Consider the following 18,265-nt stretch of genomic DNA (forward strand, 5'->3'; position numbering starts at 1 on the left):
TACAACAACATTGCAGCATCTTTTTATTTTACTCTGATTGTGGGATGGTCTGGAGAGTTACATTAAGAAAACAAAGCCCAACACAGATATTAAGGTGTAAAGTAGTGCATAGACTTTTATCATCAAAACAGGATTGTATGGAAAAATACTTTTTCTACGAGTGCTGGAAAACGGGAGGAGTTCTCTATCGTCCATTGAGTGCTTTCCGGTGGATCATCCTGGTCCTGCTAAGGCCTCGTACGGGGAAAAGTGTCACTGCCTTTGGATAGTTGGGTTTTTTTTGGTGTTATTTTTTATTTTTTTCCAAGTGTCTTGCTGACTAGTTGTTCTCTTCTTGATCTTACTGTAGTTTTTCCCTCAGTCGATAATGAATAATCTCACAGTCTTGATTGCGGCGCCATTCTTATTCCCTTATTTCTTTAACCGCCGGTCCTCAACTTGGTCTGGAGATAAACAAAAAGCAAATCTTAAAATAAAATTAAAACAGACACAAGGAGGACAAGCAGGTTAGGCGAGACAAATGGAAAAGACAGCAAAATTGAGCAGAGATGGTGGGGCATGAAACGGGAGGGGCTGGGTAGAGCCATTCAGGGACAACCCAAAGGGCAACGGATTCCATGTTTGCGATAAGTGCGACCACAAATCCTTACACTGGCTGTCAATAACCATTTGAACTGGCCTGCTGTGGCTAAAGATGAACACTGCGTACGAGGGAGGGATGATGGCGGAGAAATGAAGGAGCCCGCTAGAGAAAAATCATCACAGAGAGTCATGGGATATAGCTGGTGGATTAAACAGGTTCAAATCCTACATTATTGATCAATGCGTTAAAGCGCCACTTGCTTACGCCAGTCTACAGCTCACGGGTAATTCCGCTTTCCTGCAAATTGGCCTTTCTTTGGTAACATGCTAAGTTGCTGATGACAAAGAGGACAGGACTATTGGCTCAGTCGACTTGAAAGGTGAATCGAACATGTTGCTTCTAATTATGGGACTGCGGGAGGAAAGTTTGTTCCTTTGAGCTGTAACTAATCTTGTTTTGTCTACAATTTCCAGAAGTGGAAATTGAAGGATGCTCATTTTTTTAACTTTCCACACCATCTCTTTATCGTCCAGAGAGTCTTAGCGAAGTCAATCGATGGCGGGAAGCAAGGTATTGTTGTTCAGTCTCCCATCCCGCGAGCGCGTGTTTGTCCTTTCCAATTGTTCGGGAAGAGGCTAAAAGTCGACGGCATCGATAACACGAGAGCTGGCTTCAAGGTGCCAATTTTCCGTGACCAATTGGGACTCTGCTGCGTTTTCATTCTGCCAATTAGAATCGACTCTGAGGTTGCTCGGCACCTTGGTCGAGGTCATAAGGAGGAGGTACTTATCAAAACTTCAGCTATTAGTAAAACAGAAAGAGGGCTTCATCAGAAAAATCGAGGCATAAATTTCCCCCCAAAATGTCCGATTCATTCGTCAACACCCTTGAGAGGAACGGCGCCTGAGCTGCGCTGTCTGCTTTGGACTTATTTGTGCAAGCTGCTGCTTCTTCATTGTCACACTTGCAAAGCTCTAAGAACACAAACATAGCTCCAGGGCGTGAGGCAGAGCGACAGAAGGGTCAAGGGAAGAAATGAAGTGGACAAGGAAAAGATAGGGAGCAGGGGCCACTCATGCGCCGGGAATACCCAATGAGGAAGCACAGCGGCGGCGGCGGCGGCGGACGGAGCGGAGATCGGGCCCAGAGATAAACTCGCCGAGGGGGAACGAGAGGAGAGGGGAAGAGCCGCTTGCCCTTCGGCTGTCTTCGACTCACTGCTTGCTGTCTGGACGTGTTAAGTGCCGAATGCATTAGAAATGTGAGTGAGGACGATGGGAAATGGCGACCGGGGCATTAAAGGCAGTGGAAGCGGGTCCAAATGTCATCAACGACTGCGGCGATAAGAGTAATTATTGGCGACAAAAGCCTGCTGTTGTCCCGCCAGGCTCGGCCTGAAGATTCCATTTTAGAAAAGTGAGATTTGGGGGAGTCGTCCCTGCGGTTTTTATTCCAGATTGAAGACGAAGGTCAAAGCAAAGCGGCCAAATTGGAGTGGAAAGTCCCCTTCGGTTCGTCGGCGGTGTCAGAAAGGAACCGTTTGATATTTGTACGCCAGTATGATAAAGCGGTGTAAACATCTTAATGGTGGCGACCGTTATCAGCATCGTTCGTTCTTCCGTTTTTCTTCATATCTTAGCTTTTTGCGAAAGTAACTCTTTGGCACTTAATGACTTGAGAAACAAGTCAGATAAAGCTCAGACAAGAACGAGTGTGTTCAGCGATTGCCGTGGGGCGATAAACACGGGGCCGGATTACCATATTGTCGGCAGGCTGGTTTCACAACAATTTACAAAATCGTGTAACGGCACCCTGACGAGGCTACAGGTAGCTGATGCTAAAACGCATCGCGCCCACGGCATGAATAAAACATCCTTGCAATTTACATGACGCCAAGCTTAAAAACCTGCTCGCATGTGACTTTCATATCTAATACTAATGCCCGTGAGCCTGCGCATCAGCGGTTCACCTCATTTGCTGTAAAAACAATAAAATTGCAAAAGAGAAAAAAAAATCTAATAAAAAAATCCACCATGGATGTAAATCACTCTTTTTTTGGCGCGCAACTCTTGGTAAGTGCGCGGAAATCAGGTTAGCATCCACCTGAGTGGCTTTAGTACGACTGCATTTAAACTTGGCACGAGGGGAAGAGACTTATGCAGAGAGGAATGGCGTCCAAGTGAAATGGCATTAAAAAACAGGGGTAGCCACACATGTCGGCAGGTGTTAGGAAAACAAGGCAGGACATTAGAACCGTTGATCTAGGTTTTCTTTGGGGACTAAAAACCACATGAAAATTATACTGCATGGTAGCATCTGAGGTTATAAGGTGAAGGGGACGGTTGTGAGAATTTAGTAGGTACATTTTTGAAATATTTAGCTTTTGCATACCTGTCAACCTCGGCCAATTGCTCCCCTTATTAATGATTGCAATTCCCCTATTAAGTGATAATAAGCCGTACAAATGCAACGAGGCACATATTTACTCAAATAGGGCGCACTAAAAGTCTAAAATGTTCGCCAAAGTGGACATTGCGCCCAATCAGTCGGTGCGCCTTTTGTATGCACTAAATTCAAGATTCTGTTGTTGTCGCTGTATGACGCTGACAGCTTGACTGTATGGGTACATTGCTTGCTGACGTGCTATATTTATATAGTGAAAAGGCGGTCGGATGAAAGAGGAATGCGCGTGCGCATATCATGCTTAAAGCATGACAATATGAGCAGTCGACGATGACGTATTCATCTGCTACCAGTGACCGAGACGATCCAGATTAGAACTGAAATGGGTAAAACGAGATCGGTTTAACCAAAAACGTACTTAAAAGAAATCCCGTACAAAAGTTGTTATATGGCGTACACAACTTGAAATGATCAAAAGAAGTATGAAATACGGGAAAAACGTATAACTTGACAGGTATGCTTTTAAACTCATTGGCTACAATTGATAGCGATAGGCGTCCAATCCATTTTGCCTGGGAGAGGCTGACAGTTCTCAGCCAAAACAGATTGAACATCTATCGGCGTCAGTGGCACTGAGCAATTTGACAGTTTACTAAATTCTCACAGGTTGAAGTGAAGAAAACTTACATGTCGTCTGTTTTTAAAGCTGCATGCTTATTTATCTTTCCGAACAAAACAAGCGAGTTATTTTCAGCATGGCAACAGAATGTTACCGCATCCAAAGCTCTCACCTGTTTAGCATTGTTGACACACTCCAGGTACATGGCTGCAATGTTGGAGCACAGGAGGGTTTTGCCAGCGTTTTCTTTGTAGCACGCGAGGATCTGGCCCTGCAAGTCGGTGCACATCGGAAATGTGTCGTAGCGCCTACGAAAAAGACAGAAAGCCACGTAATGAGGGAACTGAAGATGAAAAAAAAATGCCAAAGAGGTGCTACGGGATGTGAAAATGAGAATACAGTCATCAGCATCTGGGGTGTTTTACTCACTGGCTACCTCTCATTGCGATTGATGTCAAATCTATTTTAATTGTTTGGAACGCCGGTGAATGATGACGATTTAGTGCTACTGACAGTGGAAATGGATTTTAAGGCCTATCACCAAGAGGAACGACAGACCTCGCTGTCAAAATGGAGCGGATGTCCATCACCTCAATGGTAGCAAATTTGAGGGACACCATGCTGCTCATTGAGCACTACTTCAGCCTGTGGTAAGAAGACCCTTGAGCCTCAACCAAGCCTACCACTGCAATCCAAAACACCCAGTGTGAATGCGCATTACAAGGAATTGCGGAATTCACAGAAAAAAAGAGGCTGTTTTAAAGAAGGACAAGGCAAGATGTTAAATAAATGACTTCAGCCTCAAGGAAGGAAGATCCATCGCTATCTTGAGAGCACATGGGAGAGTCCAGTGGAAAAATCAATGTATTGTATTTTCTCAAAACACCAATAGAAAGGATTCGAATTACAGCAGCGGTAACGCTTTGGTAAAATGACTCGTTAGCTGATCATAACGTTTTTTTTTAGCAACCTAAAAAGAGGGGGTAGTAAAATTTGAGTGCAAAGCGTCTATTTTCAAGACAAGCCATCGCCCACTCAGTGAACTAACTGCTTCCCCAAGGCCTACTGTGTCCAAACCGGAATTTTCCAGATGCCAAGGCTCCACGTTACGCTCGACTTCAGCATGGCGCGTCAGTGTCCTACGTTTAACTGCTTTTGTCTGACGCTTCATATAGCCCATAAAGATCTGTAATGACGACACGTACGCACGTGAGGGCTATTATGCTAATGGCGGCGTCATCATTTTATTCACGCCAGTGCCCAGGAAACTCCGTCGTTCGCACTAAAACGTCCATGAAAGATCTTTTTGTGGGCCGTCAGCGACTCGGTCCCCCGTCGTCACAATCAGATGTTTCAGTCGTCCCCCCCGGGTAGAGAAATGATCCCCCTGTTAGATGCAAAGCTGGGGATTGCTGAAACGACGGGTCATTACCCAGAGTGCAATGCAGCAGGAAACGGATGCGCTTCGCTTGAATATCACGGCATGGTTTTGGAACGTCCTTGCCTTTGCGGGTCGCAGGTAATCACTGCGTAGCCGTCGAAGGGTCGCACGGGAATGGAAAAGGGAGGCGTAATCCGGGTGTAATGATAGTTGTCATTTGGGTCTCACGTGGTTTCATTAGAAATCCTGAATCCAAATACATGTACATGATGTTTCCGCATAAGGGCAGTGAAGAACAGAAATCTTTGCACCCTTTCTCGTATGGATCTTGGCACTCATTCATTATGCCGCCTGTTGGCACGCACCGAGTCGAGATGAACCGCTAATTACTTTCTGAGGCGTCCGTGCTAATGCCAGGTGCATCCCGCTGATACAAAGCGCAGTGTTTATCACCAGTAATAGACTCTTGAGGGAGAGAAAAGGGACAGAGAATGAGGGGATGATATTTTTTTTGTGCTGGCTCCACAGTAAGGAGGCTGGTTAAATTAATCTCAGCGACAAGAGCGCCACGACGCACACAATCCAATATCATCTATCATAAAAATGAACATAAAAGTAGCAGCTAGGCCCACAAACCCAGCTCTCTTTTTTAGCTTGACAGAGCAGAGTTTTGCATCAGAAACCTCCAGCGAGGCTTAATGAGCAGTGCCATAAGCATGAAATTTGTCAGTAATGTTCAAATTAACTGAAGAAGAAATGCTCTCAAAGATCTAAAGACCATTTGTAATATCGTATTTACTTGCATATAAGCCGCACCCTTAAAAGTGTTGAATTTTACATTTTCTCGAGTATAAGACGCCCCGTGGTTCACAATTTTCACCTCCATATTCATGGTTTTAATAGGGAGTACAAATGTGTTACTTTGAAGGGAATATCTTAATACAAATCATTGCACGGGCTATTTCTGAGATGTAAGACTGTAAGAATCAAAAGCACATTAATAGGGTCAATATCACAAGGATGTTAATATGCCTGTCTTTGTAAATGCAAAATATCAAACTAAGGATGTTAATATGCCTGTCTTTGTAAATGCAAAATATCAAACTAAGGATGTTAATATGCCTGTCTTTGTAAATGCAAAATATCAAACTATTCAATTTGATAAAAGAAAAAAGTGTATCTTGATGAGAACCTGATGTTTTCTAATGACAAAAATAAAAATATTTTTTTTACCAGAAGTTTAAGATGTTGTGGCAGCCATATTGCTTCCAATGTCAAAATATCACAATTCTTTCGATAGTTCATATTACTGCAATAGTTGTCACTTTCGAACAAGAAATAAAAGAAAAAAAAACAAATTGGAATTTTGTTTTATTTCAAAACCAAAGCTTCTCGCGTCTGTCCAATCAGAGCACGTTTAACTAGGTGTTATGGCGTTGTAAACTTGCAGTTTTGTGCATGTTTGTGCACTTGTTATGCACATATAAGCCATACCCAGTCATCCAGTCATCATTTTTTTGCCGACAAAAGCGGCTTATATGCGAGTAAATAGGGTAATTCCATGCGGACAAAGACATAAATGGAGAAGTCAAACTTGATGGAGTTGCGGGTTTTTTTGGGAGTGTGTGAATGTGAGCGTCTAGATGTTGGTTACCCAGCGATAGTAAATTTCGCCCAATCAGTGGCAGTAAAAGCACACAAACACAGTGAGTCTTTCTTGCCTTGACGCACTGATAGAAGCAGTCAAAGCGAGAAAGAGGGGAGGAGGCTGCTTTACTGCAGATATCCACATTACAGATTCGCAGAGCAGTGTCATAAATCACAAAGCCGGGAGAGCACAGAGGCCACGGCAAGATGCTGAAGTAGCCGAAAAAGGCTAGGCCAATACAATGAAGGCCGGGCGAAAGATGGAATTGGGCTTGAGGAGAAGAAAACGCTGAGAAGAAGAGCAAAGAAGGTCGAAAGGGGGAGCAGAGTTGACGCGGCGGCGTCTCACTAACACACAATTAGCACCGGCAGATTACCTGCTCGCTTCCTTTCAAAACGTCTGCTTCCTCAAGGTGTCCCTGACATCATTAAACCGACGTCAGCACATTGGCATGGCAGGGAAATACTCGCTCTGCTCGCACGGCTAAGCGACTTATTGACGGAGAGTGGCGGACATATTGCGATCAATATGCATGTCTTACAGCCGACGCGTAGATTGAAAACTCTTCTATAACCTTGCAAAGGTAGAGCGAGCGCACAATTACATCAATTGGCAGTGACCGATGCTAGCTTTGCATTGTGTTTGAGTTCAGTTGATTAGCAGCCAAATAAGGCTACCTTTACCCTTATGTGGCTGTTAATCAAGTAATCAACCTTTTCTCACTGGACTTGAGTGTAACCCTTCATTAATCACACTTTGTAGCCATTCTAACAAATTAAAAATAATTTGGAAACTTAGTATTGAACACATTTTTGTAGCATCATCTTGTTTTCTATGTCGCAGTTAACCCTCAAAATTCAACTGAAGTACAAAAGCAGATTTGTTGTATTTTTGGATGCGAAAGGACAGTTTCAAAAAAAATATCTTCCTGAAATTAATCAGAAAAGATCAGTTGGATAGTAATTCTGGTATTTTGTACCAATTACAGACGCTCCCCTACTTACCAACGAGTTAGGTTCCGAGCGATTGTTCATAAGTTGAATTTGTTCGTAAGTTGCTCAGTGCTATATTTTGTATTATAATTTATATTTAAGGCCTATATAAGAATATTGAAGGTTTATATAAGTGCATTTGTATGTTTAAGGCTTGTATAAGTAACACGCATTGGTTTGCACTGAAAAAAAAACATTTAATAAAATGGAGAGAATACATACAGTACTGTATAGTACATACATTAGAGAGAGAGAGATTTACTAGAAACTGGCCGAAAGAAGCTATCTAATGACGATTGCAGTTTTCTTTTTTTCATCATAAATGATGCGGTAGCACTGTATGGCATCATTCAATTGATTTGCAAACTTTGTGCAACGTTCAATATTTGGGTCCTGCTACTCGATCTTTATGTTTATAAATGGTACTGACGGTCGAACGATTCAAGTTGTATTCCCGTGCAACGCGCATCAAGCTTCGTTATTATTGCCACTCATTTCAAATGAAATGGCTTGCCTCTTCCTTGCACCTCCCTCAATAGAAGCCTTTCGCTTTTCACCAACCATATTGAATAATGGATGCACGAGATATTTAATGATACTAATGAAAAAGGTTCTTTGCGCACAGGAGATACGTTCACGCACTTCCGCATTGCAACGAAGTGGGCAGAAGAAGGTAGATGCTGGGTGAGCTGAGCTCTCACAGCGCCAGGCGTCGGTATTAGCGGCGGAAAGATGTACTACTCGGAAAAAGGCGCGCAATACAAAATCGAACATACGAACATTTTTCGACATAAACACAATTTGCAGACATGTTCGTATGTACCGTTGTTCGTAACTCGAATGTTCGTAAGTAGGGGAGTGTCTGTACATATTCTTTTTGAGGTTATTCCAATGCAGGCCTTGAAATGTTGGGCTGTCAATGAACTGCCACAATAGGCTAATTTTTAATCCATTTCGAATCAAATAAATTATTTACTCCAAATCACACACTAATAAAGATGCACACCTGTCAAACAAGCGCAAAATTGGTGCTCTGTTCAAGTTTGGAGCTCTTTGGTCCGCTCCCAAATTGCCTTCCAATCAGCACGATGTCTATTCATCATAATTTGGGCCTACTTATGGGTTTACAAGGTTAAGAGGAGGTTGCCGGTCGCCCCTTTAAAAAGCTCTCATGTTCTCTCCCGTTAAGGCAAGTGTCACAAGCACGGGGGAAAGATAAATATAAACGATGCAGTTAGAGAGAAAAATGACACGGTCCATTTTTCCAAGCGGACCCGAGTGACCCCTGCATTGAATCGATCAGAGTGGATGGAGAGAAAATCAAGAAAGGCCTCAGAAAAGGCAAAAAGGTGAGGAGTCTACATGAATGAAGAGGGAGAGCTTCTGGCAGCTTTTGAAGCCTTTATTGGCTTCTGATACTTGGCTGACCACGGTTGCCGAGGAGACAAAATTAGGCACGGGCTTCGCCTGACGGCCACATCGGCCCGTTTTCTTCACGATTCCAGAATGAACTCGTGCCATCTTGACTAATGAATTCGCAGTTTTTGCTTCATAATCAACAACTAATTGCTTCGCTCATTTTGTAGGCACGGCTATTTGTCATTTAAACTAATAGCAGCACTTTCCAAGAAAGCAAAAGCCCTGGCTCAACACCTTATTTACATTTTGCATGGTACTTTTTTTAATACTAATTTGGCAGCTTTTGGCTACTTCCTAAAGTCAGAAAGTGAAGCAATAAAAGAGGTCCCAAAGGATTTAGATTTATGCACACTAAACGCTGAGTAGATGGAATATTGTTGGATCAAAATATGTAAGCTGTCTACTCGTAATTCAAACCTTTCCTCGTAAACTCCACGCAAACACGTTTTTTTAACAATTGGGTGAATATAGCAAGCCCAAACTCCACTTAAGTAAATTTCACAACTTCATCCTATTATGAGGATTCCTCAGACGTGCCGTGGGCACTTTATATTCACCTTGAGATAAAATGAAGACCGTGTCTTTGGCTATTGTCAACAGGATTAAAAAAAAGAAAAAAGAAGAAGAAAAGGGCGCGAAGAGCTTTTCAAGGGAAGCATTAAATAAACAATAGACAAAGTAACTTTTTCTAGCCTACAGGGAAGGGATGAGCGACAGCGAAGTGACAGACAAAAATGAGCTCCCATTCTCCGTGGCCAACCTGGAAATGTTGCCCACATACATAATCAGTTGCAAACACAAAAGCCTAACAACGCGGCCTCATCTCCACACAAATGCATACATCAAGGTAAGACACGCACGGTGGAGGCGTCTTGCAAAACGCTCTGGCTGCTATTCATTCCCCACCATTCGTCGCGACAATTCAGTGGGGAGTCGGGTTAAAGTGAGCAAAGACACCCTCCCGAAAGGTTAGCGCTGACAGGAAGCTTAGGACCCCGTTTTCTTTCAGTGCTTTGCATAATCTCACATCTTTCACGTTCCTCCGCGACTGGCAGTTCGGCCCTTCGGGACGCTGCGTCCGGCGCCTGGGCCGTGCACGCACCCTTCCGTACGTGCCACGCGGGAAAGGTCACGCATTGAAACGGCGGACGGTGTGATAAAACATCAGCCCAAGAAAAAAACTAACCAGCGACCAAAATGGCGTATAAATCAGAAACGAAGGGGTCTTTTTTCCCCCTGCAGGGAAGCGACGGCGCTTATCTACTGTCGGAGAGCGGGTGAATAGTAAAAATGGCGTGACGAACGTACCATGTTGTTACATGATCTTTGGTGTATAGGTAAGAAAGGCACTCGGACTTTTCGTCGAAAGACGTTTGGTCCCCGGATGTTTGGTCCCCAGACGTTTGGTCGACCGGACGTTTGGTCGACCGGACGTTTGGTCGACCGGACGTCCGGTCGACCGGACGTCCGGTCGACCAAACGTCCGGTCGACCAAACGTCCGGTCGACCAAACGTCCGGTCGACCAAACGTCCGGTCGACCAAACGTCCGGGGACCAAACGTCCGGGGACCAAACGTCCGGGGACCAAACGTCCGGGGACCAAACGTCCGGAGACCACACGTCCGATCGACCAACCGTCCGGGGACCAAACGTCCGGGGAAACGTCCGGTCACGGGTAAGAAAGGTGCAGCATAGATCTACAAGAGCAAGATGATGCATTAGAGCTAATCATCTAATAAAATCGACCATTATAGGATTATTTTTTTAAACCTGCAAGGTCACATCTTAGCCTCATTTTTAAGCAATCGAATTTAGACAAAACAGTTCGCTATTAGCATTTGATTCCTTTCAAACGAATGTGTGTATTTTCTTTCTTAGAATAGAGTGCTTGAATTTAATGTGCGACTCCGCGCGTACTTAGTTGATTAGTGCTCGCCTCCGCACACCTACACTCAACAACAGTGATTAATTGCCTCGTCAAATGAAACCAGTGGGGCACAAATTTGCTTGTCAGAAAATCATTTACATTCCTTAAACTTCTATTTGAAGGCGAGTCATTTATATGCATCACATTTTCTACACCCTCGTTTTGAACTCTGACCACGGCGCTGTGGGCGACTTTGTAGAATTAGGCGCCTCCAGAAAGCCTCTATCGCAATCATGTGTCATGCTATAAAGTGACAAAAGTCCCTTCAAGTTCCCTGTACTGACAGCCAAAGGATGTAATGAGGTCAGAGTGGCGCTCGTCTCGTTTCAGTTGGGAGCATTCTATCAAACTCTGGCGGGAATAGAAAATGGCAAGGAGCAGCTGCCACACACACCTACATACACAAACAACTACATAAACCGACTAGCGCGTATGTATACGCACACATCCTCGCCTCCCAGGTGGCCCCACCTCTCACACTTTCATTTATTTTTCAACACTACCAAGGAAAATGACCGTGCTGTGCTTCTGGAACGAAAGCTCCCTATTGGAGGCTACGGGGCGGAAAACCCATAACACCTTTTGTACATTGCATACGATGGTTGTGCTATGGATTGTTTATTGACACCCCAAAAAAATGCATATACCGGAAGGCATTTTCATTCCCCTTTTCCTTGTGGTTGATTTTAATGAATTATGTTAGCATTATGTATGAGTAACTTTTGCACAATTGGACCTATTTGCCAGCAGAAAACATGCCACATTTGACCGCATAACTCACTTGATTGGGTTGATTCATACAAATTAGAGGTGATCACAATGATGTAACGAGGTATCACATCTCAAGTTGTACAAAAACGGGTTCTTGCCGTACCGTTGCACCCCTACTGATTACGTTGAAACGCAATCCTAATCAGTCCAACGAGGCTCTTCTCAGATGGAATCTAATCTCTCAACGGGAGACCCAACAGTCGACGTCATATTGGGCGCTCACAACCACGATGCTTGCAAAGATGATCAATCCGAGGCCAAAGACGCCTCATTACATCTAATGAACCCTCTTCTCAGATCCCCTCACTGCATCCCGTGCACCACTAGACCTTCTTGACATTTCATTAACACGCAACTACGCACACAGAACCCCCCTCCTCGACATTATTATCCAATCACCATCGTCCTAATGCAGTCCCTTTAATCCGATCAGCCAATCGAACATCTTTGTACACACGCCCGTGTCACATGACCACCCACCCAGTCGGGTCCTACGTTCAGTCGCGGTCCGCATCGTCATTTGGCACTAATGTCATTCCAGTGAGTGATTTTTTTTTCCCCCTCGCCTCTCGCTTTAATGCGATTTGGGAAGTTTCATCTCCAGCCTGTGCAAGTCTAGCGATACACTCCTGGTGGGCCTCGCTAATCAGTTTCCAGCATTTCTGAGGGAGACAATGATCCCGGTGTTAGCACTGGCTAATGACGAACTAACGCAATCTACTGGGCCTCCTGAGGCCCGGGGCCCAATTTGGCCCCACCCCTCGCGGCCTCCTCATCCACTTTCCCTACATTACTATGGAGCCTAATGGCCTCTTATTAAGAAGACGGATAGAACCAGACTAGGAAGAGTTTCTTTGACTACTTGGGTTACGTGTGCATCGGATACATGTTGCAGACGTGCTACTTTGTTTTTCCCCCCTTGGCAAATTGCCTCAAATAGCAATCAATCTTTTCTCAATCAGGGTTAATGAGATACCAAACACACCATATCTATATATATATACACACCATATGGGCTGTTTAGCTCCTGTAAGACCGGTGCTAGACTGGTAGGTAATCAAATCTGTTTCCAGGTTTGAATCCTGACAAGGCTTCCCCTGAAGAGCTCTGATTTTGCAGTCTGAGAAGAAACAGGTCGCGAGGAAGTCGCTTTATAGAAGAAAGTTTGTCTTCTGTGCTTATGTTGCCAAAGTACTGAGACTTTCTTGAAGCTATGCAGTCATACCTCTACTTACGAATGCCTCTAGGTATGAAAGTTTCAGGTTACGAAATGTTTTATATCCAAATGAGTGACCCGAGATATGAAAAAGATCCAAGTTACGAAATCCCGAAAAAAGTACATGCATTTCTTTATCATTATTTTATTTTTAATTCCCCTTATTAAGCGATTAAAAACTACAAATGCAACGTGGCACATATTTTCTCACACACGCACAGGGCATACGTAAAAGTCTAAAATGTACTACAATATGGAAATCTTTCGGCCCTGGTAGAACAGACTATTGCCGCCATCTGGCAGACAAACACGGTATTTGCATCTATAATAGGCTTTATTTCTTGTAAGACATTAATAAATCATTTCTTTATAATTTTCTACAATATAAGTTTCCTCACATCTTTCATACAAAATTGGGACACTGACCAATTTTAAAGGGTCTAGTTGGTAGTTGTGTGAGGATCGTGGAACAAATTACATAATTTACATATAAAGTACACCTCTACTTACGAAATTTTCAAGTTACGAAAAAAAGTCTTCAAACCAATTAATTTTGTAAGTGGATGTACGACTATACTTAGTTAATTCAGTTTAAGAAGGTTCAAGAAGTATTGCGCTACCCAAATTTAACGATAGCCCATTAAGCCTTCGCAACAATGCTGCTTTAAACGAGCACAAGAAAAGCATCCGTCAGCTATCATCAGCATGTCATCAGGCTTAACACTCAGCTGCATCGCCGACGTCGGTTAATAGCTGCCCAGACTAATGCCGGCCCTGATCAAAAGCCGCTGTGCATAATTAAAAAATCAGACATGGAATGGGTCCGTTTTGGGTCGTACGGTCGCAGCTTTGTCGTTGGACTTAAGTGTGCTGACTTACTTGAACTTGGCATTCACTTGATCAGCTGCTTTATGGTAGTTCTCTGTGGTGACCTTGTAGAACTCCGCGCTCTGGAGGAAAAAACAAAAACAGCTTTAGAGACCAAATTACTCTTGGTGAAAATGTGCATTGAGCAAAACAGCGAGGGGTTGCTTTTCAGAGTGTAAAAAAATAATAGCCGAATAAAACACTTCAGCAAAGTGATACCTAAATAAACCTGACTGTGACGTCAACTAACATCAAGCGGCAGTCATGCAAGGTCAAGGGTTCACTAGTCAACAGGAAAGTGACCCGGGCCAGTCTGTCGTAAATGAAGTCGTCGCGCGGCCACTCCATCCAAATGACTTCTTCAAACATGGCCATACAACCTCAGTGCAACAACATTTATACTACTCAAGGAAGGTCTACGTCCCTTGCCCTGGCTGCCTGTTGTGACCATTTATGATGGAGCAGTAGGGAGGCACTAAAATGCAATGGACACTTTGATGGAGTGGATGAAGAAAAAAATAAAAGCATGAGATGTTTTACACAAAATGGCCAAGAACCCGTCCTTTGAACACGTCCTGAACTACACATTAAATACAAGGAACAGTATATATAAATGAGAAGTCGGTTGGATGAATTTTATCTCTTTCAGCTCTCCCTTTTCGTAAAAGAAGACATTTGTCATCATTTGAAGAAGATCAATAAGAATGAGCTTCACTGCTAAAAAAAAAAGATCAATATTCATGTTGGAGATGACAATTGTGAAAAATGCTCCGACACACATGGGACACTCGTACCTACTAATTCAAAAAGATGAGCCCCATTTCGTGACATCGCTATGTAAATTGCATTTCACGTAACCTTTATATGTGCTTGAGATGCAAGAATTGAACCGGGCCATTGTTTTCCATTAAGTCAAATGAATGATCGCTTGTTCATTTATTAGTCGCAACTCAATTGATAATTGATTCATGGTTACATTTCAGCCAATAGCCTTTGTGGCTATATTTCAGGCACTTAGGTAGACCTGTCTGAAAGCTTAAAAGAAATGTGTTGATAGCACAGCTATTGTATGGATAGGAAATTTAAATTCAATGCTTGCCGGTTTGGGATTTGACAAATGAAAACTAAGGAAAGTCAGAAAGAACTAACTTGTAAGCTCAGGCTGTTTTCTCTCTGCCCTTTTGGCCTTGAAGAAAGAGCTTTTCATTTTATCCAAATAAGCTGTCCAAGACACGGGGAAAAAAGGGATAGAGAGGGAAGCTTAAAAAATTAAATCTGATTCTTGAAACAGTCCCGAAAGTGGAAAAAAAAAGCATTCTCTGGCGTGAAAAATTGAAAAATAGGATGGGAAAAGGTCAAGAGTACTATGTTTAAAGTACTAGTGATCACACACTGATACACAAAAAAGTGCAATTAGTGTCTCAAATTGTTCTACCACTGATTCATGATCCATTCGTGAGACAATGTTCATTTTGTTTAATTTAAAAAAAACTGTTCAGGTGTCCACAAATGGCCCAGTGTTCATTTATTATATTTTTGAAAAAAAAAGTGTTTACTTGGGAATATTACGCGCATGCTTTTGAGTGGAAAGTAGCCTGTCGAGCAATTGTTTCCCTACAAATGTCAACATTCTGTTAAAAATGGCGTTTTTTCCCTGCAGAAAAACGGAACCTTGAGCCGCGTTTACCCTGCAAACAAATGAACTGCAATCAACTTTGAAGAAAATGAAATGAAATTCTGTTTTGGCGTGTCAGAAGACAAATTAAGTTGGTCTCGCTAATGTACCGCAGAAAGCTGAAAAAAAAAAACATTTGGCTTAATTGGAACGAAGGAAAAGACATTTTTAATGAATGGGAACAAACAACTGCAGGTGTTAATAACTTTCTTGGTGCTTATTTGTAGTTAAGCAGGAGTTACAGTGAATTGGAAGGAAGTGAATTTAAGTTAACAAAAAACTTTGAATACGCGAACTATAAGGAACTTCTAGTTAAGATGAACGATCGTCGTAATTTGACTGATGCCATCGACGTAGCCACTCGCGGGAAACCAAAAACAAAACAAATTCCATCAATACACCAGGTTCAAAACCAAGCTAGAAAAGATGAAAAAAAGATGGCAGAAAAGAAGATGGAATTAGCGCATTGCGAGGAGGGAAAATGCTGATAAGAGAAAGAACAGTGAGAGATGGATTGACGGACGGACGTGGCGAAAAAAGAGGCAAAACGCAAGCCGGTTGATTGTTAAATATGAGATGGTTTTACAGCGGGCAGGCATTGAGTGAAGATGTAATAAATATATAGATATTGTTTTCAGAGGCTATTTACTCGCTGTGGGCCCAATGAGAGGCAGCGGCGAAGGCAACGGCGGAGGCTCAGCTGCCTGCGAGCGCGCTGATGGCCTGTCACTGGAAGCCGCATTGATGGATGGCCACGTTGGATTGAAACAGACGTGCAATATATATCAGCCTTATATTCTCTCTCTCGCTCAGTTCCGCTGTGCTCTTCTGCTACTTTTCCCAACAAAGTGAAATATGTCGAGAGTAGCCCGAGGTAAAAGGACAGAGGGCAAAGTGTGGCAAGGGGAGATACTGTGGAAAAAGTTGCAAAATCAGAGAAACAAAACCGGACGTTTGAGAGATGCACGGGGAGGAACTTTTCACCAAACTTATCAGGATTCTGTCAGATTATTCTTTGCTTCCAGCCTCGCTTTGGCATGTGAAGGGAATGTGTTGACAAATTGATGCACGTGTTATTGAACAATGGCCATGGCGCCTGATGAATGCTCGCCGCTTCATCTTTACAAATATATTCAAAACTGCTTCTTTCTACATGGTGCTTTTCAATCATGTTTTTTTCGTTTTGTTCATCAAAAGGATGAAACCAATAAAGAGCTCCAAGGTCAACGTCTCAAGAAAGTAGCTTTTTGGGCTACTTCAATTGTAGCGGGATAATAAAACTTTTAATTTATCTTTTTTTACCATTGATTTTTCACGTTTTTGGCACTTACCAGATAACGCTCTGAAATGGCGAAATGATGCTAAATTTTCATTCTAAATGTACTGTATCTGGCCATGCAATGTTTTTCCCCTTCTCCATTGAAGGTGACATTTGATCATATCAAGACGGCACTTTATTGTGCGATTTGAAAGCAGAACAAATATGTGCTCCTTTCAATCTTGACCCACCACCTTGGCTTGCAGGTACTGCATCATTTTAGCTGCCCGGCGTGGAGCTGCCATTTGCGCAACACGATAGAAGCATGTACCCATCGGTGCTGGATTTTCTCTGGAGCAAATGTGGTTGGAGGGGTGGGGGGTTAGTGTGTCATTTTCTGCAGATAGGAGGAAAAACATTAGGGGAACTATGACACTTCACCCTTTGTCCTTGAAGGAGATATGAGGAGAGGGAATAGCAAATAAGAAAGCTTGAAAGGTCGGACCTATATTTCGAGTCAAAGTGGAAAAAAATAGGCACAAATGCAGTATAAACGGGACTTTTGTCCAAATTAGGGGGAAGGTGAATACAATGTGGAGAGTATAGATGTCTATGACGTGGACAAGAAGCCAACATTGTGACATAATGAATATGCCCTTTAAATGTTTGAGGCTTCGCTTTGCCTGGACGAAGGCCATCCCTCCCATTCCCAGGGTGGTCTTTTCCAGTTTAATATTGATGGAGCAAACTCACTTTTTCCTCCAGCCGAGCCACCTGCTCCCTGTAGAAGGCATCCTGCTTGCTTAGGTCGGCCTCTTTAGCCTCCAGCTGTTTAGCCTGCACACAAGACACCAGGATGTGATCAGCGAAGCGTTGCAAAAGCATACTCACTCGATTTTAGATTCATAAACGCACGTGTGCTTGAGACAGAAGGATCATGACATTGCAATTTTGGGGGGGGGCAGAAAACATAAAGTACATTGAGATAAACCTCGACAAGCTATAGTACACTCTGGTTGAATACATTTATTGTGTATTCTATTATTTATGGCAGAGGTCTCCAAACCGGTCCTGGAGGGCCGCTGTGGGTTTTTGTTCCAACCGATCCAACACAAACAGTTTAACCAATGAGGTTTCTGCTGAAAAAAGAAGCACCTGACTGCAATCCACTGATTGCACTTCTAGGATACCAGATTGGTGGAAAGGTTTCCTCTTACCGGTTGGAACGAAAACCTGCACCCACTGCGGCCCTTTCTGGAATAGTTTGGGGACCACTGATTTATGGCCTATGCTATTATGGGGCGAAGAAGAACATTGAATATTATACACTCAAAAGAGGAAACATATGTAATTAAAGGGGAGGTTGCTAATTTGAATCTGAAAAGGACGTTCTTAACAATAGTAAAAAAACTGAGCTTCAGGGCCTCAGTTGGAAAAGAAAAGAAACGCACACTCACCTGAAGTTCAATCTCCTGATTATGAAGCAGAGAAAAAATGGAAAAAAGA

At 43.1% G+C, this 18,265-nt stretch overlaps 1 protein-coding gene across 6 annotated transcripts in view; it reads right to left on the minus strand.

Moving 5' to 3' along the window:
- chchd3a (coiled-coil-helix-coiled-coil-helix domain containing 3a) overlaps positions 1-18,265 on the minus strand; it is a 41,723-nt gene continuing 23,458 nt past the window's right edge. For 5 of the 6 annotated variants that reach the window (XM_077594232.1, XM_077594231.1, XM_077594230.1 and 2 more), the window contains 5 exons: positions 18,217-18,231; positions 17,513-17,596; positions 13,839-13,909; positions 3,778-3,913; positions 1-443 (listed from right to left, as the gene is read on the minus strand). In XM_077594232.1, the coding sequence (XP_077450358.1) occupies positions 420-443; positions 3,778-3,913; positions 13,839-13,909; positions 17,513-17,596; positions 18,217-18,231 (330 nt within the window). In that variant the 3' untranslated portion in view covers positions 1-419. The remainder of the gene's footprint in view (positions 444-3,777; positions 3,914-13,838; positions 13,910-17,512; positions 17,597-18,216; positions 18,232-18,265) is intronic. The other variant, XM_077594228.1, reaches the window with a different exon arrangement.

This window comes from Stigmatopora argus, chromosome 23 (genome assembly GCF_051989625.1).
Source record: "Stigmatopora argus isolate UIUO_Sarg chromosome 23, RoL_Sarg_1.0, whole genome shotgun sequence".
Taxonomy (NCBI): Eukaryota; Metazoa; Chordata; class Actinopteri; order Syngnathiformes; family Syngnathidae; genus Stigmatopora; species Stigmatopora argus.